General features: G+C 42.3%; 1 protein-coding gene across 4 annotated transcripts in view; it reads right to left on the bottom strand.

Moving 5' to 3' along the window:
- znf827 (zinc finger protein 827) overlaps positions 1-25,683 on the bottom strand; it is an 87,486-nt gene extending 61,803 nt beyond the window's left edge. For 2 of the 4 annotated variants that reach the window (XM_058066947.1, XM_058067031.1), the window contains exon 1: positions 25,182-25,674. In XM_058066947.1, coding sequence (XP_057922930.1) covers positions 25,182-25,224 — 43 coding nt within the window. In that variant the 5' untranslated portion in view covers positions 25,225-25,674. Of the gene's footprint in view, positions 1-25,181 lie in introns of all 4 variants that reach the window. The other 2 variants (XM_058066860.1, XM_058066773.1) reach the window with 2 other exon arrangements.
- Between the last annotated feature and the right edge of the window lie 312 nt (positions 25,684-25,995).

Below are 25,995 nucleotides of genomic sequence, written 5' to 3'. Positions count from 1 at the left end.
CCTCGTGAGGAAAAGCGGTAGAAAATGAATGAATGAATGAATAAAGAGACACGCTGCACGGCGGTCAAGTGGTTAGCGCACAGACCTCACAGCTAGGAGACCGGAGTTCAATTCCATTTCTGTGTGGAGTTTGCATGTTCTCCCCATACCAAAATCATGCTAGGTTAATTGGTGACTCCAAATTGTCCATAGGTATGAATGTGAGTGTGAATGGTTGTTTGTCTATATGTGCCCTGTGATTGGCTGGCCACCAGCTGTCTCGCCCAAAGACAGCTGGGATAGGCTCCAGCACTCTCCGCGGCCCTCGTGAGGATAAGCGGTAGAAAATGAATGAATGAATAAATATTGTGTTAGCAATACCACGAGTGGTTAGCACGCAGGCCACACAGCGAGGAGACCCAAGTTCGATTCCACCCTCCTCTGTGTGGAGTTTGCATGTTCTCCCCGTGCATGCGTGGGTTTTCTCCGATACTCCGGTTTCCTCTCACATTCCAAAAACATGCTAGGTTAATTAGCGACTCCAAATTGTCCATAGGTATGAATGTGAGTGTGAATGGTTGTTTGTCTATATGTGCCCTGTGATTGGCTGGCCACCAGCTGTCTTTTGGCTCCAGCACCCCCCGCGACCCTTGTGAAGAAAAGCAGTAGAAAATGAATGAATGAATTATTTGTTATGGGAGAATTTGTTCTGTTTTAGTTAGAGTCATATCTACTGAAACCAATTAATGGTGCTAACCAAGGTTCCACTGTGCTATTTTTGTAAATGTACTGAATTAAGATTATTTACTATACATTGAAATAGTGAAAACAGAATGATGGGCAGCATTATATTACTGTGAGTCCTATAGTAGTTGAAACTAGGTTGCAATACATGTCGCTATGTCTTGTGACTGTCATTACCGAAGAAAGGAAGAGGTCATGTCAGTAAAAAGGAGGGGACAAACACGGACTAGGTAGGTCGTCGGAAGGGGGAGGGGGGACGGGGGGGTCAGCAGCCACATGACTTGTGCAAGGCTTCTGCGTAACGTATTCCTGCTTTCTCCTCTCCCTCCCATACAGTAGATACACAAAGCCATTCTGTCACTTAGCCAGGCATGAAAATTGGCCTCGCTGACCTCGGGCCTGAACAGTGGAGAGAGGCTATGAGACGGGAAGGCAAAAGGGACAGATAGAAGGATGGGGTAGGGAGGGCTTGGAAAAGAAGAAGAGGCCATTAGCCGATTAAGGGCGTACGGGGACGGGGGGAAAGTGGGGGGATGCATCAATACCGTAGCCATGTCAAAAAGGAGAGTCCGTGAACTAATACCGCAACAAGGGAGCGGCTACGGCTACGACAGCGAAGCTAAACCACATGGTCAAATGTACGCCACGGTGAAGTTTCTCGTGGGTGGGTTAAGAAGGTTAGGGCAGGGGGAGGGGGGGGGTGACAACACAGGAAGGAAGGCAGCGAGTATGGATGTCGTGAAGGAGGAGCGGAGGCAGTAATTAAGTGTCCGGCCGGGCCCTGGCAGGGGTTGCCACGGCTGCAGGCTATGCTAATGAGCACACCCCGGCGGTCAGGGCTGCCTTATTAGCGCTAGCCGGGCAATATGGTGGGAGAGACGCACGAACTGACGGGCCCCGAGTCTTGGCAAATGACTAACGGTCCTCCCGAGGAGGAAGGTAATTCCATTAATTGGGACAAGCCGGATCAGGATGGCTTCCCTTTTTGCTTCGTCAAGAATCCTTCACTCGAACTCCCTCGCACTCTTCTTAATGTCACCATCACCTGTCATCACCAGGAACCACGAGGACTCGCGCCGCGTTCGAGACCGCTGAGAAATTGCCCACTTATGGCTTATGAGGTCCCGCCATAAACGTTACAATTACAAGTTAACAAAAAAGATGGCTGATGACTGCAATAAGCTACTACTGTATTTGTTTGTAAATTGATCATTTGACGATTTGTCAAGAGGCGGGTACAAACCAGGACTGGTGGCCAGCCAATCACAGGGCACATACGTATAGACAAACAACCATTCACACTCACATTCATACCTATGGACAATTTGGAGTCGCTAATTAACCTAGCATGTTTTTGGAATGTGGGAGGAAACCGGAGTACCCGGAGAAAACCCACGCATGCACAGAGAGAACATGCAAACTCCATACAGAGATGGCCGAGGGTGGAATTGAACCCTGGTCTCCTAGCTGTGAGGTCTGCGCACTAACCACTCGACCGCCGTGCCGACCATTCCAAAAACATGCTAGGTTAATTGGCGACTCCAAATTGTCCATAGGTATGAATGTGAGTGTGAATGGTTGTTTGTCTATATGTGCCCTGTGATTGGTGTTTTTTCCGGGTACTCCGGTTTCCTCCCACATTCCAAAAACATGCTAGGTTAATTAGTGACTCCAAATTGTCCATAGGTGTGAATGGTTGTTTGTCTATATGTGCCCTGTGATTGGCTGGTCACCAGTCCAGGGTGTACCCCGCCTCTCGCCCGAAGACAGCTGGGATAGGCTCCAGCACCCCCGCAACATTCTAAAAACATGCTAGGTTAATTAGCGACTCCAAATTGTCCATAGGTATGAATGTGAGTGTGAATGGTGGTTTGTCTATATGTGCCCTGTAATTGGCTGGCCACCAGTCCAGGGTGTACCCCACCTCTCGCCCGAAGACAGCTGGGATAGGCTCCAGCACCCCCGCGACCCTCATGAGGAAAAAGCTGTAGAAAATGAATGAATGAATGAAGTATGGGGAAAACAAATAATGGATTAGCATCCAATGTTGTGCAGTCTTCCCCCGTTAATTCTATTTAATTGGTTCCAGACCAGACCTTGATGAATGAATTTCTGCAAATTAAGATTCAATATTAATAAACAGAATATTTTCGTCGTTAAAGCATAAAAAAACAGGTTGACTTTCTAAATATGTTTTTTAATGTTATTAGAGCCCTGTAGGCATGAAATGATGAAATGATGAGATGAACTTCTATTATTATTAGTTTTGACCACAGTAGGTCGGTAGGTAGATACTTTATTCATCTCAGAGTCCACTTTGACATCCTTGTTGGATGTCGGAAAAGGTACATTTTTCCCCAAAGACGAGCACTAGATGGTACAAAGGTGGACAATCTGCTATGAGCTGATGATTGTCCTATGCAATGTTATGATGGTACTTTTTTTACACCAGTAATCCTTCAATTGAACGACCATTAGCTAAACCTTGGCGATGTCATGTGACACCGACCATCAACAACATCGTTGTCAAGTGCTGCTATCATCGGTCAGCAACATTGACTGTGAATTGTTCCGACAACCATTCAGACCTAAAAAGTGCATCTTTTAGCTGCCATCTGAGGTGAGATGATGCCTTCAGTGAGGATCAGCTAGCAGGGCTGTGTATATATGTATATATATATATATGTTTACATATATATATATATATATAAATGGTCATTGACTTGTATTGAAATGTAGTGCAAATTACCATCTGTGTATTTTTGGCCTTGGCCTCGGTGGTTTGTGGCTTTCTTCGGGCGGCGCGCCAGAGGTGAAACAGGAAGGAGAAGTGTTCTTGGAGGAGAATGAGACGACTGAAAAGCTCCCTGGACCCTCTGAAATTCCTCATTGCAGATGAAGTGCACTTTACCCCCATGGTTTATTTTTCTCCTCCATTTTTGGCATCTCACATTACAGGAGTAAAAAAGAAAACACACACACACGCATGCACAGTCTGGCTCGTATAGCCTTAGATGTGTCGTCGAGTGAATGGGACTAAGCTGCTGAAGGGGGGGCCGAAGTCGTAGGTCACGTCTTTCGACACAAGATGACAAAAACAGATAATGGCTTAATATTCCAAACTTTACTGAACATTCCCTGGATAAGTCACAACTAGCCGTACATCTGATCTCGGTATTAGAGAAACCACAAAAATATACACACAGGCATGTATTAGTAATGAGTAGGGATGTCACGTGACACACAAGCTGGGGTCCGCAAGAACGAGACAAGACGAGATCACTGCAAGGACATAAAGGTGGCTGCCGTTCCTAGCATATCGCAAGTTAACGATAGCCTCTAATTTATTTTTTCGAAACTAGTGACCAGACTACTACTACTGATTTGTATTCCATAATTTTTACTAATAATAAGCCATAGTCAAACATGAAACATTCATTCATTCATTTTCTACCGATTTTTCTACCATTTTCTACCCTGGACTGGTGGCCAGCCAATCACAGGGCACATATAGACAAACAACCATTCACACTCACATTCATACCTATGGACAATTTGGAGTCGCTAATTAACCTAGAATGTTTTTTTGGAATGTGGGAGGAAACCGGAGTACCCGGAGAAAACCCACGAATGCACGGGGAGAACATGCAAACTCCACACAGAGATGGCCAAATTTTTATTTTAATTTTAATGTAATAATAAAAAACTTGAACCAGTCATGATGTGCTATATATATCCCTATATTGACACTTACTATGGTACCCATTATGTCATTGGATGGTCATACCACCTCGTACTTTGGTACGTGACAAAAAAAATAAAATTAAAAAAATAAATAAAACTAAATTAAGTAAAAAAAAATTAAACTATGAAAGCAGGAAGTGAACAAATGTAACAGTTACTGATTGTAAAAGTACCAGATGGAGGGGTAGGATTTAATAAGCTTTGCTTCTTCCTACTCCTTTTGGACATGTGGAACTGTGAACTGATTATGGGATGCATTCAATTGTAATCTGATGCATGTTCAAATGAAATAAAACCATTACCATTAAATACTAAAGACGATGTCGAGAAAAAAAATCATTCACATAAGACACGCAGGTGTCAAAGTGGCAATCTCAGGAAGACAGGCTGCAATTCTTTTGGACGAATAAAAAAAAAGAAGTGTGAAAAGAACAGGCCATCACCCTGCTGTGTAGTTTTCTGGCATGCCAAAGCGTCTCACAGAGGTGATTGTGTGTCTGTGGAAGAGAAGCGAGAGAGAGCGAGAGAGAGAGAGAGAGAGAGAGAGAGAGAGAGTAGGAGGGTGGAAGGTGGGAGTGTGTGAGGCGTCCATGTATTGTTTGGAAATTGCCATACTGGCGAAAAGGGACAGTCGGCTCTTATAGCTGCCAGTCCACCCTGGGGGGATACGAAGCGTATTCCGCAGGGAAATGGTGGCATAGTGAGGTCATTCTTTATGTCTTCCTTTATGTTTCAGGGAACACTGTGTTCCCCGTAGTTGTGGCATCGTTGGGATGGATTCATCATCTATCGTATTTCATATGGGTAAACCTGGATCAGGCGTGCGTTTCTCCCGTGTAGTGCATAGGCGAGTTAGCTGCGTCAGATACGCAAAAAGAGGAGCATCGCTTTAATATCCAGTGTTGCTGTCGACTTGCAAAAGACCGCAGTGTCTCACGCTGTTGGAGTCTGTTGCAACCAATGAAAGGGTGCTAAATAGTGTGACAAACTATGTGCAAACATGACACTCTCAAACCACAACCATTGGCGATTTAGTCAATTCTGTTACATCATAGCCCTTATTACAGCATATATGGTAATGGTAATGGTTTTATTTCATTTAAACATGCATCAGATTACAATTGAGTGCATCCCATAATCAGTTCACAGTTCCACATGTCCAAAAGGAGTAGGAAGAAGCAAAGCTTATTAAATCCTACCCCTCCATCTAGTACTTTTACAATCACTAACTGTTACATTTGTTCACTTACTGCTTTCCAAATTTTTACATTTGTTATTTTATTATTATTTTTATAATTTATTATTTTATTTTATATTCAGGATAAGCGGTAGAAAATGAATTAATGAATATTTAATAACAATAAATACATAAAAATAAAATGTATTCACTATTTCAATTATTTTCATTGATTACTTTATTTAAGGCTGCACGGCGGTCGAATTGAACCAGGGTTCAATTCCACCCTCGGCCATCTCTGTGCGGAGTTTGCATGTTCTCCCCGTGCATGCGTGGGTTTTCTCCGGGTACTCCGGTTTCCTCCCACATTCCAAAAACATGCTAGGTTAATTGGCGACTCCAAATTGTCCATAGGTATGAATGTGAGTGTGAATGGTTGTTTGTCTATATGTGCCCTGTGATTGGCTGGCCACCAGTCCAGGGTGTACCCCACCTCTCGCCTGAAGACGGCTGGGATAGGCTCCAGCACCACCCCCTGCGACCCTCGTGAGGAAAAAGCGGTAGAAAATGAATGATGTAGCCTACTTCATATGAACCTACTTGCGGCTTTAATTAAAGCATTTAATCTAAACAACGCAAACGTATACATAAAGACATTATGTTTTGACTCGTGGTCAGGGATTCTATTGACATTTTTTTTTTACAAATACTCAAGAGACAGGTTTCACCTTCTTAAGGTTGTAGTAATCGTACCCCCCCCACGCAAGTGCTCTTTCCCCAGTATTTGAAAAGAGGTGAAAAATGTGTGTTTATTTAGCGGTGTTGTTGCTTTGACCTATCTTTGGCCAGTGTCTCCTTGGACTTTCGCTCAGGACAAGAACACTAATCAGGATTTGTCCCGGTCTCTACCCCAAGGAAAGGCTAGGTATCACTTTCAGACTTGCCAAAAAAAAGAGGAAAAGGGCAGACCAGCTAGAGAGAGGAATCGCCGTGGCACAGCAGGAAATGCTAACTGCTAACCTCATTTACATGCAGGTCTATGGAGGACGGAGGGAGGGGTGGTGGGGGCTTATTCCGTTTCCAATCTCCATGTTAAATGCTGGCCAGGGCAGCTGATGGGAATGAGAGGCATTGTTCGGCTGCTCTTTCCCACTCCGGATACCTTTCACGGATACCTGCCTTGCTTTCTTCCACGGCATAAAGACACCGCCACATACAGTATGCGCTTGTTTACTCTGTGAATACTGCAAAAGCGGCCGCTCCATCTTTCCTGCCATAACCAGGTTGTGACCCGAGGCTGCCGCATTCAAAGCCATCCTTCACCCGCCGAGTCGGCTCCGTGGCATAATGATTGCTATGACAACCATCACTTAAAGCCGCGGGTAGGTGGAGGAGACGTGTCAGCTTCTCGTCTCCGCTCTTGATGATCTCATTTGCTAGCTGCTGGATACAACAAGGTCAAAGCACGCTGAAGGTGGGAAAAGTGGACCGCCCGCGACAGGACAAGAACAAGAGTTTTTAAACAATTATACACCGTCACGCAGGAAATGGCGATGGTGGTCATCTTTGGCAAGCGACAGAGTGTATTTTAGGAGGATTTGTGCTAATCTCAAAAACCTTCTGGAGGAAAAGCAAATGCATCTGCCACTGACCACTCCCCTGCAGAGTAAGGGGGATTAAGAACCAACATGGCCCCCATTCAAAACACAACAGCAGAGTGGGAACCTATGAGAACACATTTTGTGAATATAATTGTCGGGGCCTATGATCTCCACGTGAACTGAGTCTGCTCTTAAACGCGGGATCTCCCTGAAATTGACAAATTGTGGATAAAATGCTGTCCTTGTGATGGCAACGTGCGCTCGTGTGGCAAAGTATTTGGTAGAATCTCATCACAAACACAAACCCGGAAATACCGGTGAATGTTGGCGTGAACATTTAGAAAGACAAGCGTGAAGAGAAGCTAGCAAGGTTAGCCTGGTTGTATGACTGTGTTTACATTGTGTTGTGTTGACCACTTCTTTATGTAACAGAGGGTTTTACGATTCCTGCTTACATTATGCTAATGGTAATGGTTTTATTTCATTTGAACATGCATCGGATTACAATTGAGTGCATCCCATAATCAGTTCACAGTTGCACATGTCCAAAAGGAGTAGGAAGAAGCAAAGCTTATTAAATCCTACCCCTCCATCTGGTACTTTTACAATCAGTAACTGTTACATTTGTTCACTTCCTGCTTTCCTAATATACTTTTAAGGTTTTTTACTTGATGAATTTTGCATTTTTTAGTTTTATTTATTTTTTTAATTTTATTTTTTTTGTCACGTACCGAAGTATGAGGTGATATGAGCATCCAATGACATAATGGGTACCATAGTAAGTGTCAATATAGTGATATATATAGCACATCATGACTGGTTCAAGACTCTTCATCCTTGTATTTAGCAAACATCAACTGCTTGTATTGTTTCTTGAATTGGCTCATCGTTGTGCATTGTTTGAGGTCCTTACTCAATCCATTCCATAGTTTGATTCCACATACTGAAATGCTATGGCTTTTTAACGTAGCCCTAGCATAGAAGTGTTTCAAATGTACTTCTTCCCTAAGATCATATTTCTCCTCTCTTGTAGAGAAGTATTGGATTACATTTTTAGCTAATTGCTTATTTTTAACCTTAGGCATTATATCAAGTTGAAGTATTTGTGATTTTAGAAATAAGGAGTTAGTATGTTCTCTGTAGGCGGCATTATGAATTATCCTTACTGACCTTTTTTGCAGTACATTTAGCCAGTGAAGATTGCTTTTATAGTTATTAGCCCATATTTCCACACAATAAGTGAAGTGGTAGAACCAGAGAGCAATAAAGAGTGTGGAGTGATTTCTGATTGAGGACAAATTTTGCTTTGTTCAATATTGAAATATTTCTGGCCACCTTATGTTGTATATTTGTAATATGAGGTTTCCGGATTATATCTTCATCTATTGTGATGCCCAGAAATTTATTTTCGTTCACCCTTTCAATGTCTACACCGTCTATTTGTATTTGCTGGTGTGTGTCTTTTCTGCTGTTACCAAACAGCATGATTTTAGTTTTATTTAGGTGCAAGATCTGACTGTAACAAGGACAAATTTATTTTTGCACCCAGCTTGTGTAATGTAATTCTAGGAAATGCAGGCAGAATTTTTTTGGGGGGGGAAAGATAACACTTCATAGGGCTCGATAATTGTGATGCTTTCAAAGTTCAGTGTGTACAGGATGTTTTTTCACTCATCACTCGTCAACTTGTTAGCTTCCTTTGTCGCTAGTGAACAATGGTGACTAAAGCTTGATTTACGCCTCTGCGTAGTCACAATGCCATCCCGTCCGACGCGATCTTCGTGAACGTTTCCATGTTCTGCACTGAGGGTGAGTGCTGAGCAAATATCCACTGAAACATCAGGGAACAGCATGTTCCGGTGAGCAACCATGACAGTCGTCACTTGCGTAGCTTGTTAACCACCTTCATTATCAGTTCACAATGTCGCCAAAACCTGGTTTATGCTTCTTGCGTAATCACCGCACCATCACTTCCAGCACCATTGTGAACCTTTCCTAGTTCTCTGCGGTTGTTTACTGAAATACAAGAGTGGCAGAAATTATGTACTAAATGCTGGCCAATCACAGCTCGGCATTTATTGTTTCAACTTCTCTGATGATTTTTGGTGTTTTTCTATTGATTGATCTATTGATGTGATCAAATGTGAGCCCTTTGGGACATGGTACGCTTGCTTTAAGATTGGGATCGGCACGCCAGTGCAGCTGCAATGAAAACAGACAGGCCATCTACCCAATGACCAAAACAATTTATTGGGAATAAACAAAACCAAAGCAGCCTTAACCTTCCTCTTGTGTTAGCTTTCTGGTATCATCTCTTATGTTAACGGGTCGGTTTTGACCCATGTATTAAATCAGCTATAAAATACACTAAAAAAAAACGTCAAATTTGCTTCTCATGTCTTGGTTACCTTCTTAGGCTTCCTCATTTAATGAAAATGTTGGTTTTAATACTTTTGGTGTGGGCATGTAGGTCCTTTTTTTGTTACTATGCCCCTCAAATTCAATTTCCAAAAATGGTCATATTGAAAGTTTTTTTTGTTACCTGGCTATTACTGAGGGATATAGAACATGTATCTTAAATCAGTTATTTTTATTTATTTTCTCGTTTTAGTATTAATCACTAAAGAAACATCTATGGTGTTGGGGTGAATTTTGACCCATATATATTAATGTCAAGAAAAGGTAGAAAAAGTTGTTGTTTTCAGCAACAGAACTTTAGTATAAAGTGAATTCAAAAAGCAGAACAGGTCCAGATCTTGGTTCACTGTACTTCTTGCCATTCTTTCCATGATCCAAATTGTAAATGTGAAATCAGCCAATCAAATGAGTGAATTCACGTCACATGTATACTGGAAAAGCGGTCAAAATGAGAATCCCCTGAAGCTTACATGATGAGAAAATGAGCTGGTTGTCATTGTGCTGGCTAATTGTACACTTATGATTTCAGTTTTGGCTTAAAATATTGCTTTATAATCATATTATTATGATCGGGTCGAAACCGACCCTAACAATACAGTGGTCATAATTTCAACCAGACCATTTTATAATTTTATAAAAAATATTTTTTTGGTTTTATTTTGTTGAAATAGAGTTTCCTGACAAAGTCAAAAAGCCTTGATGCAATAAACAAATTTTAAACACTTCTATGCTAGGACTACGTTAAAAAGCCATAGCATTTCAGTAGGTGGAATCAAACTATGGAATGGATTGTTTGGACCTCAAACAATGCACAACAATGAGCCAATTCAAGAAACAATACAAGCAGTTGATGTTTGCTAAATACAAGGATGAAGAGTCTTGAACCAGTCATGATGTGCTATATATATCACTATATTGACACTTACTATGGTACCCATTATGTCATTGGATGCTCATATCACCTTGTACTTTGGTATGTGACAAAAAAAGAAAATAAAAATAAATAAATAAAACTAAAAAAACAAAATTAATAAAATAAAGTTTAAAAAAATAGGAAAGCAGGAAGTGAACAAATGTAACAGTTACTGATTATAAAAGTGCCAGATGGAGGGGTAGGATTTAAGAAGCTTTGCTTCTTCCTACTCCTTTTGGACATGTGGAACTGTGAACTGATTATGGGATGCATTCAATTGTCATCTGATGCATGTTCAAATGAAATTAAACCATTACCATTACAAATGTTATGTGATTCTTGTTATGTATGCATTAAAACGTAAAACGTGTCGGTGCCGACCCTAACACAAGAGGAAAGTTAAGAGGTTCCATAAGCTCCTCACCCAAAATGACGCCAAATGATACAACATAACTGTAGAAACAGCGCACCCTGTAGGCCTGCATTACATTACGCCTATAAATACACCCGGACTGTGATGTTCTCTACTCCCAGATATCCCTGGATGATTCCAACTACATTTGGAACCTCATAAATAACCCTCTCCGCCGCACCGACAATGGCTTTCTCTGAGAGATGACATCACATCGATGATTTTTCGGGATTTTTTTTTTGTCCGGCTGCCAAACACTTTCACTCTTTTTAGAGGTGATATAGTGTTTCCCTGAAGAGCTACTAACCCACGTCGGTGGGTTTAAAAAAAATAAAAAAATAACATCACCTCCACACCGACTCTACACGTTGTCCCTGTTTAACTGCTGCAGGCACACAGATGTTAGCCAGGCTAGTTAAAGACATTAGCCTATGGCTTCCTCTTGACTTGGCCAGTGTGAAAACACACTAAGAGGAGAGAGCGGAGATGGGGGTTAGCCTGGCTAGCGCATTAAAGGCTAAATAGAGGCAGGCTGTGCAACGAGAGAGTGCATAAGATGCCTGCTGCCCTCGCCTACCCACACAGGAAGTGAGGTCATTTCATAGCACTACGCCAAGCAGAGTGCATTCAGCGAAGAGGGACAAAGATCAACGTGTTGGCCAGCAGCCATTTTAAGCAGCCTGGAAAACGTATACATTGCTGATTACTAGCGCTTAGACAATATTATACCACTTAAGTAAGCAGTCCGTGTACAGTATGTGGGAACACGGGCCAAGTCATTTTGAATTCAAAACTTAATTAAAATGTGCAAACTTTCCAATTTCACACATTAGTTAGGAATGCTATGCATGTTCTGGATTTATCCGGAAACCCACAGGCCATCCGCTCGCTCCTCTTAAGATGATTTAAGCTGTGCTTTATTTCCCTACAAAGTAATTTAGTGGCTTTCTAGGAGCGAAACGTGAGTGTCCAGCAATAAATCACCACGCTGTTTAGAGTGGTCGTCTGGCAAGACCAACCAGCCCGGGCTCCAAAAGGACCACCATCACCACCACCGCCGCTTCCACCTCCTCCGCCTCTCTCATGCTCTCCCCATCCCTCATGCCTGTTAAAGGCTTGTCCTGCAGGGCCTGGATGCACTTGTGTGGTACAACAACAGAGAAACCGCCCAAAGCTCTTAACAGCTTTTCCTCTCCACTTCCTCTCTCCATCGCTCTCTCTCTCTCTCTCTCTCTCTCTCTCTCTGCAGCCACCACCAGCTCGCTCTATCGCTCTTCACTCTCTTTCCCAGCTGCACCGGCGAGCTGTTCCGTATGAAACGCTGCCAGCTGAAAGCTCGCTACTCCTGTGAGATTGCTATTACTCAGTGCGAGCGAGGCTCCTGCTTAGCCAAAGGGCTGCTCTCCGAGCTGTAGATCTCCATGTTGTGACTTGTCAACACTGAGGGGAAAAAATCGTTAGCAAAACTCAAGCACTTCCATTCCACACAGAAGGAACGTGGTGCAAGTTCTGATTAATACCACACAGAACTGGATCCATTAGGAAAACTTTGATGTTTTACAGGAGATCACTCTTGATGAAGTAGACAGGGATGTTAAGATCTGCTGTGCCCAGGTCTGGAATTGGCAAGTCAACCCAATTACAGTTATTCACATGTGCATTTCATACAAAAAAAACAGCAAAATGTAATATTACCGCCCTGTCCCACAGTAAGATGGCATTCCAGCAATCAGATAATTAGATGAGTGACAACGTACAAAATACTTGACAGCAACAACAGGGTAGAATGATTTCGTGTTCTGGGTTTAAACCCAGCATTACTGACTGGTGACCACCTAAAAGGACTCCCATTATCACTTTTTCATCGTACTAAACCTCTAAACAGTTCTGTGCCACCACGGGAAACTTGTGCATGACAAGTTTTGCACTCAGCTGCAGTGTCATTCTACTGCTACACGGCCATTTACTGCCATTACTCCCGCTCCTTGTCTATATGGCAGATGTAATGTTTTGTTTTGTTTTTTTGCTGATGTCTGGCTAATATCCAACATCAACATCGGGACAACCCTGCAAATTAGACAATAATCACGTTTACATGAGGAGTTTTTCTCTTTCCGAAAGCAATGGTATACATGGAAAGGAATATTCCAGAATAGTCAATGGGGCATGCGCAGTAAAACGTAAGCATCAACATCACGTGGTACCGACTTCCTCCAGTTTTTCTTTCACTTGTCGGAATAACTCCGTATTGCAAGTTTTTCCTTCGTCCAGTCTTGAAATTTAGTTTGAATCAAAAGCAAACTTTCCGCAGCACAAGAGATTGGAATATTCCTTTCCATGTATACCATTGCTTTCGGAAAGGTCATTCGGATAGAGAAAAAACTCATGTAAATGTGGCTAATGTCAATATTGTTGTTGTTTAGCTATCTATTAGTTAGCGGGCTACTTCTTGGTTCACGGAAGATAATTTGAGACTAGACTGATTGGGATTTTGGTTTACCGAATCCTTTAGTCAGAATTATGTGGTTACTGTAAATAAAAATTAATTAATGCCAGAGCTTATATTTATCTCAAAGAGTTAATAATGGTTTTGGAGCACGTGAGAAAGTGGAAAGGGAAACACATTGTCATTAGCAACTGTACAGTAATACCTCGTTTATCGAAGTTAAACAACAGAACGGCAACACATGAGTTTCATACCAACGACTAAGAAGTACAATATGCATGCAAAGATACGTAGATATGATGACCATGTGAAGTACTCCAAAAAAAAAACAACCATGGCTGTAGTTTGTGCCGAAGTTTTGGCACAAATGGCGGTTATTTGTCTTTGTAGACCACGAACACGACAACAACAGTTGACTCGGCAGTTCATCTCGTTATCGCCGCTACCGTATATCCCCATCCGAAACATTTAACATTGCCACTTGCCAGTTCTTCTGCCCTCCATTGTCAGCAAACAGCTGACGGCTGGGTCGTTGTCTACCTTACCGCGATGGCGGCTCTCTGGCTGCCTTCCACTAGCTATGATTATAATGACCTTGGTGGGGCCCGGACTTGAAAACACTGGATTAAGAGGAAAGGAAAATGAGAGGAGGTTTCCATTTCGCCCTTGGCATAAAATTTAAGGGAAATATTCTGCCAAGAATCCCCCTACTCTCACACCACACACACACACACAAGCCCTGCCTGCTCAGATGGATGGTCATTGGGGTCTCTGGTCTATGTCGTTCGATCGCAGCTCAAGCGAAAAATGATACACAAGCTTGAACTGGGAAATGAATCCACACCACGCGCTGTCACAGGGAGCACAAACACTCGCTTTTAGGGCATCCGTTCTCATTGGCAGTGCTGCATTGTGTTTTATTTGATAGTAGCTGAAATCATTGGGGCTGATGAGGATTAACAGTTGGCGGGGTAAGGTTTAATGGGCCCAGTTTCACCAAAGCAGCAAGGACCCTATGTTTGGATCAATACTGACACATAAATGTTAACCTTATTTGCAGCTCCAGACAAATGACGGCACACGTATAGACACCGGGGTGACTTAGAATCATCCCGGTAATAACATTTTGGGGGGGTTGTACTTGAACTTGGAATACATGTCTTTCAATGTGTAGTTTCATGTTGGGAATATCGCATGAATATCGCATTCATTTTCTACCAAATGTATAACCATTCATTCATTCATTTTCTACCTTCTTTCTTTGTCCTCACAAAGGTTGCGGGGGTGCTGGAGCCTATCCCAGCTGTCTTCGGGCGAGAGGCGGGGTACACCCTGGACTGGTCGCCAGCCAATCACAGGTCACATATAGACAAACAACCATTCACACCCACATTCATACTTATGGACAATTTGGAGTCGCCAATGAACCTAGCATGTTTTTGGAATGTGGGAGGAAACCGGAGTCCCCGGAGAAAACCCACGCATGCACGGGGAGAGCATGCAAACTCCACACAGAGATGGCCAAGAGTGGAATAGAACCCAGTGAGGTCTGTGCGCTAACCACTTGACCGCCGTGCAGCCCGTTAATTAGGTTAATTGGTGACTCTATATTGTCCATAGGTATGAATGTGAGTGTGAATGGTTGTCTGTCTACATGTGCCCTGTTATTGGCTGGCCACCAGTCCGCCTCTGGCCCGAAGACAGCTGGGATAGGCTCCAGCATACCCACGGCCCTACGAATGGATGGACGTTCAGTCTCATTTGCCATTGAAGAACCAAAACCTGACTTTAGTGTCACATTGTAATAGGATGCCTCAATTGCAACAAATTGTCTTGTGTCATCTCCTCCCTCTCGGATATGCCACAATCTTCTAAGTAACATTAGTCTCACAAAGTAGGTGTTTTACTCCGCGAACCACAGCAGGCTCAGCCGCACAACGTTGCAGACCGCGGAAAGTTCCAGAGCGGGGGTCACCGAGTGCCGAGGTGCATAAAAGTCGCCAACGCTGTGCTGACTCAATAACTACAGGGTTCCTAACTTCCTCTAGCATTAACATCAGGGCAAAGACGGCACACCTGAGATTCATGACATGAGTTTCTATTAGCGGGCATGCCTTATGTAGGTAGGATAGATATGCGTATTAAAAAAATCTCTGGAGCAGCGGCGTAAAACAAATCATTCTTGTCAATCACGTAGATTGATGGTTGAAAGACAAAACCTTCTCTAGTTGTCCACATTGTGAACATGAGATTAGTACAACCAATGGAAACAAGGTGATGTTATTTTTGTGTCCAGTGCTCTGACACATACCTAGACCACAAAACCAGTTCCTATCTTTAGTTGACACCATACTCCTAACCCCATAATTTGTCGATAAATTACATATTGCATTTATCCTGAAAACATTTTGTCAGACCTTGAAGAAAAACCTAACCGCTTTAATGCTACATACTTAAACACCGAGTGACAGAAGTCAAAATTTTGATCTCCAGCAATTGTGTTAATCTAAAACACAAAGACAGCTGGCATAGGCTCCAGCACGCCCGCGACACTCGTGAGGATAAGCCGTATAGAAAATGGATGTATGGATGGACATCGCTCGGGACTAAAACTGTTGCAGCACCAGTAATGTCAATCTTCTCAAAGCCATTATTATACGCATTATGTGTAATATTTGTAATCTGTCCTTGATTTGCTTTTGTCTTTACAATCATACTCATTTTTGCACATCTTCAAAACAAATTCAATGTGTGAGGTGACATAATTTTTAAGGACAGTTCTTGTGGGCAATGGAGATAACTGTTAAAAACAAGATGTCAATAGTTATTTAGCTTGGTCGCACCCGGGAACAGGAAAAGATAAAGTTCAATCTTGCTAATATTTTATAATTAAGCTCGGCACATGTTTTATATAGATATGTATTTTTTATTTTTTAATAAAACTGGACTTGTGAATGGCGTATAGAAGGGTTTAGATTCTGTTCCACAGATGGCGCTAATGCACACGAAAGCTGCTTGCCAACCGCCAATAAACAACAGAAGAAGAAAAACACCACGATTGAGCGGGTACAAGATACCTCAATCGGACTGGGGAAAGGAATATTCCACCCCTGGGAATCCGATTATGAGGTATATACAAAGGTTACATTCTTTCCACATATACAAATTTCCCCACTGAGGGACGAATAAAGGCATATCTTAATGTTAATCTTTCCGTTTGAGCAAATAACCCGAATGGAATTGGAATATTTGGGTCCATGTATACGTGGCTACTGTAAATGAGTTTTAGCCAACGTAGCCGTTCAGTGTACATATTGTGGCCAAAGAATTAAACTAACCAAACATCCACTTTGAACTAACCTAAAAGTTTCTACGTTCCATTTTGTCAGAGACTGAATTGAGTCACTCGTGACACGACTACATTACTTGGATGACAGCTACTGATGTCATGATGCCGCCTTGTAGGCAGCAAGCTGTGTGACAGATGGAGAAATAAAGGCAGTCTAATTGTAACCTAAACATGTGCTTTGATGCCTTAGTGGGGCATCACCTCTGGTAGTTTAGAACTGTTGCAATGCCTTATGCCTTATAAGGCCTTGAGACAGGGAGGCGGTGACCTTTACAGTTGTGTGAAGTGTACTACAATACACAGTGGAAACATCGTTGAACGTTCCTGGTGGAATTTATGGACGGGCCTGCTAATAAGGAAGTAAAATGATACAAATGCAAAAACACACGGCAAGGTCACAGAAGGAAGAAGAGTAGTTTTCACTATGGCACCTGAGGTCATGTTTACTTGTCAAGAGTGAAGGCGCCATACTGTACTGTGACCTCCATTGCTGGCTTATACACACACACACACATTTGCATGCTCTCTTTAACATGCCGCACATAAACAATGAGTCTTCCCAAAGCAGGAGTGGGTAAAAGATTTGACGGCATGATAACCTTAGGCAAAAGTATTATGGTTTTACAATATCAGTTCGTTACTATGAAAAATGTGGTATTTAGAAATTCACTCATTCATTCATTTTCTACTGCTTATTCTCATGAGGGTCACGGGGGTGCTGGAGCCTATCCCAGCTGACTTTGGGCAAAAGGCGGGGTACACCCTGGACTGGTGGCCAGCCAATCACAGGGCACATATAGACAAACAACCATTCACACTCACATTCATACCTATGGACAATTTGGAGTCGCTAATTAACCTAGCATGTTTTTGGAATGTGGGAGGAAACCGGAGTACCCGGAGAAAACCCACGCATGTATGGGGAGAACATGCAAACTCCACACAGAGATGGCCGACAGTGGGATTGCGACTGAACTCCAGTCTCCTAGCTGTGAGGTCTGCGTGCTAACCACTCGACCGCCGTGCAGCCTGAAGTTGAACACATGTAAAATAAATAACGTTAAATAACGGTTCAATTCCACTCTCAGCCATCTCTGTGTGGAGTTTTCATGTTCTCCCCGTGCATGCGTGGGTTTTCATCCGGGTACTCCGGTTTCCTCCCACATTCCAAAAAAAACATGCTAGGTTAATTGGCGACTCCAAATTGTCCATAGGTATGAATGGACAATTCGCCTCTCGCTCGAAGACAGCTGGGATAGGCTCGAGCACACCCTGCGGCCCTCGTGAGGAAAAAGCGGTAGAAAATGAATGAATATTAATATGGGCATCGGGGCTGCACAGCAGTCGAGTGGTTAGCACGCAGACCTCGCAGCAAGGAGACCAGGGTTCAATTCCACCCCAATTCCATCTCTGTGTGGAGTTTGCATGTTATCCCCGTGCATGCGTGGGTTTTCTGCGGGTACTCCGGTTTCCTCCCACATTCCAAAAAAAAACACACATGCTAGGCTAATTGGCAACTCCTAATTGTCCATAGGTATGAATGTGAGTGTGAATGGTTGTTTGTCTATATGTGCCCTGTGATTGGCTGGCCACCAGTCCGGGGTGTACCCTGCCTCTCGCCTAAAGCCAGCTGGGATAGGCTCCAGCACCCCCGCTCAGTATATCTGATGGCGGTTGCTGCTTGTTGTTCGGTAGAGTGTAAACGGTTTACACCACTTATCCTCAACTCCTGACTTGTTCTGAATCCCATTTCCACATTTGGTGACCCTCGACGTGAGTAATATGTCGACCGACAACAGTGACATCAGCGCGGCAGCACCGCTTGACGCTAACGTGGCAGCTAACGTCGCTGTTATCTATTCCGAAGTGGCCCAACTTTTGGCAACAGCGGCCACCCCCGTGGTTTGAACACATCAAACCTCCACTTTACCTCATCCATGACTTCTTTATACCGTGAAACTAGTAACCGGCCAATGCTTAATCTCCACTCACTAGCTGTGCCACAGAGAGTGTGTAAAGTCTGTGTAAAGATGCCCCCCCCCCCACTACCACACACACACATATATATGTGAGGCTCTGCTAGGGTGTTGTTGGCTGGGTAATGACAACACACAGACTGACAGCAAATGACATGGGTTGTGGACACGTCTAACTCTGACAGTTTTTTCGCTGACAGTTTGTTGACTGAGGAGGAGAACCGGAATGTCATTTGGAAAAGGCTTTCATTTAAACAAAAGGCGCATGTCATTTGGAAAGTACTTAAGATTTGTCAGACTAAAATGTGATTGCTGCATATGATGACTTCTATCAACACATGTGATACTATTTTGGAAATTGCCATCATTATTTTTACTTTCTGAATTTTTCCTAATTTGTGTAAAAAAAACAACAACAGTAGCCACATTTACATGATAAGATTTTGTCTTTCCAAATGATCTTTCCGAAAGCAATGGTATACATGGAAAGGATTATTCCAATCGTGTGTCTATACATGCGCCGCTATAATCAACCAGAATAGTCAATGGGGCATGCGCAGTAAAACGTAAACACCAACATCACGTGATACCGACTTCCTCCAGTTTTTCTTTCACTTGTTGGAATAACTCCGTATTGCCAGTTTTTCCTTCGTTCCAGTCTTGGAATTTAGTTTGAATCAAAAACAAACTTTCCGCAGCAGTCCAGTGCCGATTGCTCGCTTCCATTTTTTTTTAATTGAAGAACGTCTGGAGCTGCGTGTTACGTCATATCTCAGCATTCGCTGAAAGAACGCACCCGGGAACAGGAAAAGACCAAGTTCAATCTTGCTAATATTTTGTAATTAAACTCGGCACATGTTTTATATAGGTATGTACGTTTATATAGATATGTATATTATGTTCGCACTGCAGGGTATGATGCAAAGTTCAGATTTTTAGTTTAAATCATAAATAAATAAATATTTAAAAAATATATTTTTTTTAAAATAAATAATATAAATATAATAATAATAATATAAAAATAATAAATAAAAAACGTAAATAAAAATTATTTATGTGGTGATTCACATCACCAAACAAATGCGACATTTGAGATTAAGAAGAGTGTAAGAATTTGGGCTATTGCAATTTATAGACAACATGCTGCTGCCTGTGTTCCAAGGTGGATGTGGGTGTGGGTGGCTGGAGTGGTGATACATGACGAGAGCTACTTTGCTAACACCTTTTAAAAATCATTTCGGGATGTGAAGAAGAACTTTTGCCGACATCGGTGATCAGTTCCTAGAGTATATCTAAGTTTTGCATGGAACCACGCCTTTCCTTGACTGACCTCTCGGTAAGCATGGAATTAAACGGTTCTCTATGACATATACGTCGGATATATGCGACCTGACCTTTCATACTGCGATTGCATTGCATACATATCGGATTATAATATCCACATACCAATGAGGCCTGAGTTGCGTTTGAAAAAATCTGACTTGTGCTGTTCACATTTACTTGAAAAACATCAGATACAGGAAAAGAAATCTCAACTGACCTGCAGAATGAACATAGCTTCAGATACTTAAATCAACCTGTAAATATAATTCTTCTCAATCAGAAATCACTCCACACTCTGGTTCTACCATATCTTACTTATTGTGTGAAAATATGGGCTAATAACTATAAAAGCAATCTTCACTCGCTAAATGTACCGCAAAAAAGGTCAGTAAGGATAATTCATAATGCCGGCTACAGAGAACATACTAACTCCTTATTTCTAAAATCACAAATACTTCAACTTGCTGATATAGCTAATCTTCAAACAGCTAAAATAATGCATAAGGCTAAAAACAACTAATTAGCTAAAAATGTCATCCAATACTTCTCTACAAGAGAGGAGAAATATGATCTCAGGGAAGAAGTACATTTGAAACACTTATATGCTAGGACTATGTTAGCATTAGCATAGCATTTCAGTATGTGGAATCAAACTATGGAATGGATTGAGTAAGGACCTCGAACAATGCACAACGATGAGCCAATTCAAGAAACAATACAAGCAGTTGATGTTTGCTAAATACAAGGATGAAGAGTCTTGAACCAGTCATGATGTGCTATATATATCATTATATTGACACTTACTATGGTACCCATTATGTCATTGGATGCTCATATCACCTCGTACTTCAGTACGAGGTACATTATTTAAAAAAAAAAAAAAAAAAACCTTAAACTGTATTAAGGAAAGCAGGAAGTGAACAAATGTAACAGTTACTGATTGTAAAAGTACCAGATGGAGGGGTAGGATTTAATAAGCTTTGCTTCTTCCTACTCCTTTTGGACATGTGGAACTGGGAACTGATTATGTGATGCATTCAATTGCAATCTGATGCATGTTCAAATGAAATAAAACCATTACCATTAGCATAATAATATAACAGTTCAACAGTCAAAATAAAGCCTGATGGAACAATTATTAAAATGGACTTGCCACAGCATTCTAGTCTATATGCACATGACTGTTTTTTGTCACACACACACACAGGTCACTGAGACAGGAGTATACAGTACAAAGATGGTGGGGAAAAAAAATGTCTGACATCTAAATTATTCCGCAAAAATGAAAAGAATAGCTTCGACACTTGTTGATAAGCCAGTAGCAAACATCTGCATGACAGTTGTTTTGTACCAACACAAGTCCCTTCTTTCCCATACCTTCCTTGTGTTTTTATGATTCAGTAGGTGAGAACTAGCCAGACAAGCACAATGTCCCGTTGTCTGCGGCACGTGTGAAATGACAACACCGAGCTGATTCTTCCTGCCACAATGTCCCGCCAGTTCATGTGTGAAAACCGGTCTTCCTTTACTCCTTTAGCTGTGCATCGGCTCGCGAGCCAAACATCTCTTTCACAGTTCCATATGCACGTCGCCTTCCTGTCCTGTGACAGCAGTCTGTCTGCAAGTTCAAGCTGGGGTGGCACACCTGAGTGAGAAACCTCCAGATTGGACATCTAAAATATTTAGGATGAATATGCCTCCAAAGTTGAACAAAAACCAGGATATTGATACCAATATTGGTATCAGATATTGGTCCAATATCGAAATATATCAGCCTGTATCTAAAACTTCCAAGCAAGCAGTCCATTCCAGACTCCACAACAGTACCAGGCCTTCGCTTCAGCACAACCCATGTGATCATAACAGTGTGTGCTAGCATGTTTAGCAGCTGTGAGTCTGTTTTACATCAAGGTCTGAAAACAACAAAACTTGTCATTTACATGTTTCCTGTGGTGGCACATAATCAGGGAAGTTTAATACCGCCAATCTCATCACGTATTTGAAGAAGGATTTTCGTAACACTGGGGCTTTTATTTTTTACATTTTTAATATTTACATACTGTACATGTCTGCAAGGAGTTGCTTTAAATCTCATTGTACATGTGTGCAGTGACAATAAAACTGCTATATATTTTTTAATTGTAATTTTATTTTTTTTTATTTTATTATTTTTATTTTATTATTATTTTTACATTTTTAATATTTACATACTGTACATGTCTGCAACTTGAAGTATGACGAGAGGTTAGCATCCATGTGACACTTGCTGTACTGTTGTTTACAACAGCGGTATTAATGCAGACTGAGCAGTTTGCGCATTACTGCCACTACAAAATTGGTTCTGTGTTGAAATAATTGTCCATAAATGACCCTATGGTCAAAGAAAGCTTATGTTTTTATTATAGCAGACTGAACCACGATGGTGTATCCCAATAGGACTAACTAAGGAACAAAAAAAGAGACACGAAAATAACCATCCCGGAAGTAATCATTGCAACCACAAACACCATTTAAAATACTGGTAGCAACATTAATGCTGACTGGGCAGTTTGACCTTTACTGATATTACAACATTGGTTCTGTTGCCGCTGTGTTGTGCAATATACAGGTACTTGTTAATAACTGTCATATAAAGAAAGGGGATCATTAGGCAAATAACAATATGGTCTCTAACAAATCGACATCATGACTAGTCTGAATCCAGCAGCTTTATCTACCTCTGCATGCATTAGATGAAATCAAAATTCCTGCCTGTTATACTTGCAGCACTAGTCAAGTATAAATGGACCCAAATATTCTAATTCCATTCGGGTTATTTGCTCAAACGGAAAGAATGTAACCTTTGTATACACGTTATTCCAAAAAAAAGTGCCAATCCGAATGAATATATAATCGGATTCCCAGGGGTGGAATATTCCTTTCCCCAATCCGATTGAGGTATCCTGTACCCGCTCAATCAGAAAGTTGTCAGACTGCGTTCTTCTTCGTGGTGTTTTTCTTCTTCTGTTGTTTATTGGCGGTTGGCAAGCAGCTTTCGTGTGCATTAGCGCCATCTGTGGAACAGAATCTAAACCCTTCTATACACCATTCACAAGTCCACTTTTATTAAAAAATAAAATACATATCTATATAGAAGATGTGTCAATCTTAATTATAAAATATTAACAAGATTGAACTTTATCTTTTCCTGTTCGCGGGTGCATTCTTTCAGCGAATGCTGAGATATGACGTAACACGCAGCTCCAGACGTTCTTCAATTTAAAAAAAATGGAGGCGAGCAATCGGCACTGGACTGCTGCGGAAAGTTTGTTTTTGATTCAAACTAAATTTCAAGAGTGGACGAAGGAAAAACTGGCAATATGGAGTTATTCCGACAAGTGAAAGAAAAACTGGAGGAAGTCGGTATCACGTGATGTTGGTGTTTACGTTTTACTGCGCATGCCCCATTGACTATTCTGGTTGATTATAGCGCCCCATGTAGACACGCCATTGGAATATTCCTTTCCATGTATACCATTGCTTTCGGAAAGGTCATTCGGATAGAGAAAAACTCCTCATGTAAACGTGGCTAATGTCAATATTGTTGTTGTTTAGCTATCTGTTAGTTAGTGGGCTACTTCTTGGTTCACGGAAGATAACTTGAGACTAGACTGATTGGGATTTTGGTTTACCGAATCCTTTAGCCAGAATTATGTGGTTACCTTAAATAAAAATTAATTATTGCCAGAGCTTATATTTACCTGGATTTGGAGCACGTGAGAAAGTGGGAAAAGGGAAACACATCGTCATTAACAACTACACAGTAATACCTTGTTTATCGGAGTTAAACAATAGAACGGCAACACATGAGTTTCATACCAACAACTAAGAAGTACAACCAATATTTTAATGCGCATGCAGAGATAGATATGATGACCATATTGATTATAGCGGCGCATGTAGACACGCGATTGGAATATTCCTTTCCATGTACACCATTGCTTTCGGAAAGGTCATTCGGAAAGAGAGAAACTCCTCATGTCATCTCAGCCGTACTTATGCCTGTTGCGCCTTACCATGATTACAACATTGGTTCAGTTGTTACTGTGTTCTAACTTGTTAATAAACTGCTCTGCGGTCAAAGAGAGCTTATGTTGTGGTTACAGTGAATCATCACATCAGACGCATCACTCAATGATTCCATCTATTTGCATACCAATATGACTAAACTGAAAAAAAAGATGCAAAAAAAAAGAATCATTCCTTCACTCATCTTTGCAACCGCAAAACAGTCGCCTAACGATCAGAGTGTGTAACTGCAGCCTTCCTCCCCCAATTCCCTGCACTGATAAAGGGATCCAAACAGGACACATCCGTTATTATGGAGGGTCAACATTTAAAAAGCAAGCCAACAGCAAGAAGGAGACATGTTATTAAAAGGTGGCTACTGCAGCACGGCTGTAGCATTTGTCCCTCCTGGTCTTATTGATCGGAGTCTGTCTGCAATGAATGGCTGCAAAGGCATAAGACGAATAAGAAGACGAGGAGGAGGAGAAGGAGGAGTAGGAGGAGGAGGAGGAGGGGAAAACCCTAAACTTCAGGTGACCGATCATGGTCACATTTCTTAACAGACAGCACTCTTAATAGCTAAAAAACATTAAAAAAACCATAAATATATGTCTGTTAAAAGAGTGACGAGGAATGAAGTTGAGCTAATGCTAATGCTAACAGGGACCACTCGAGTAGCAGGGCAGCCAGACTCCGGCTCGTCTGATCCGGCTGACCCTTCATTTTATTGCGGCCACACTTCCACCAGATCATATACCCCCCTCCGTACCCAAGAAGAGGTAAAAGAGGCGGACATGTTAGCGAAAAAACACCCCCGGCGGCGGTGGGCGAAGAAGGCGACACACATTGTTGCCAAGTGAGCGCAACCTTTGAGAAGCTGCTTCTTTATTTTTTTTGTAATCGCGTAATAATAAAAGGCGACGCTATGCTAACAACATGGCTGCCTCGCTCGGACCCGCTAAAAAAAAAAAAAAGAAGGCAGCCTTTTGTCTCTTTCACCTCTTTAACCTCGACAACTACAGCGAGAATGGCGTAAAAAAAAGACGACTTACGTGAAGGCAGGCGCTTGGGTTGCTCCTGCTTCCTCCTTGGCATTTTCCTCCTCCGTTGTTTTTTTAAATCACATTCTCCTCGTCCTGCTGCGGGGCGACGAAGGGAAGAGGCTTGCTCCCCATTTGAGGAGACCGCCGGGGAGCCCGGGAGCTTGACGGCAACGGGGGGTGGACTCTCTGGCTTGCGGTCGTGCACCTGGCTGGCTGGCTGGTTGTCTTCAAGTGGACCGTCGGGCAAGGAGGGGGAAAGAGGGGAGCCCGGGCAGGCGGAGGAGGAGAAGGAGGAAGGAGGAGGCACCAGCACCACCACCACCGCCGCGGCTTGCTTGCCTTGCTTTGCCTGCCTGTGTCTCCTCGGAGCCCCCAACTAACTAACACTAATGCAGGGATCAAAGGGCAGCAACAGCAGAGCAGACGCGGGCGGGCGGGCGTGCGCGCTCACGCACTCCCTCACTCGCTGACTCGCTCGCTTTACTCTCGCACGCACGTGCTCGCCCCCGAGAGTGGCGTACGGACAAGGTGCCCCCCAAAGCTCTCGAGCGGGTACTACCGGAAAAGAAACGTGTCTGACAGCGGCCACCATATTGGACAGGTCAAATTACACGTCAAAATGGCATCATTGTATTTTTTTTTACGTCTATGAGAGTAAGAAATTGACTTTCTTTTTGAATAAAACAGTGATGTGTTCTATTCTTAATGTGACGTTTTTAACACGAATGTCATTATTTATGACGTACACGTTTAACAGGTACATTTGACTATGAAACAATAACCCACGATAGCAAAACAATAACTATTGTATCCCATAGTAATG

This window comes from Doryrhamphus excisus, chromosome 1 (assembly GCF_030265055.1).
Source record: "Doryrhamphus excisus isolate RoL2022-K1 chromosome 1, RoL_Dexc_1.0, whole genome shotgun sequence".
Taxonomy (NCBI): Eukaryota; Metazoa; Chordata; class Actinopteri; order Syngnathiformes; family Syngnathidae; genus Doryrhamphus; species Doryrhamphus excisus.
This window is presented reverse-complemented; position numbering and strand designations above follow the sequence as displayed.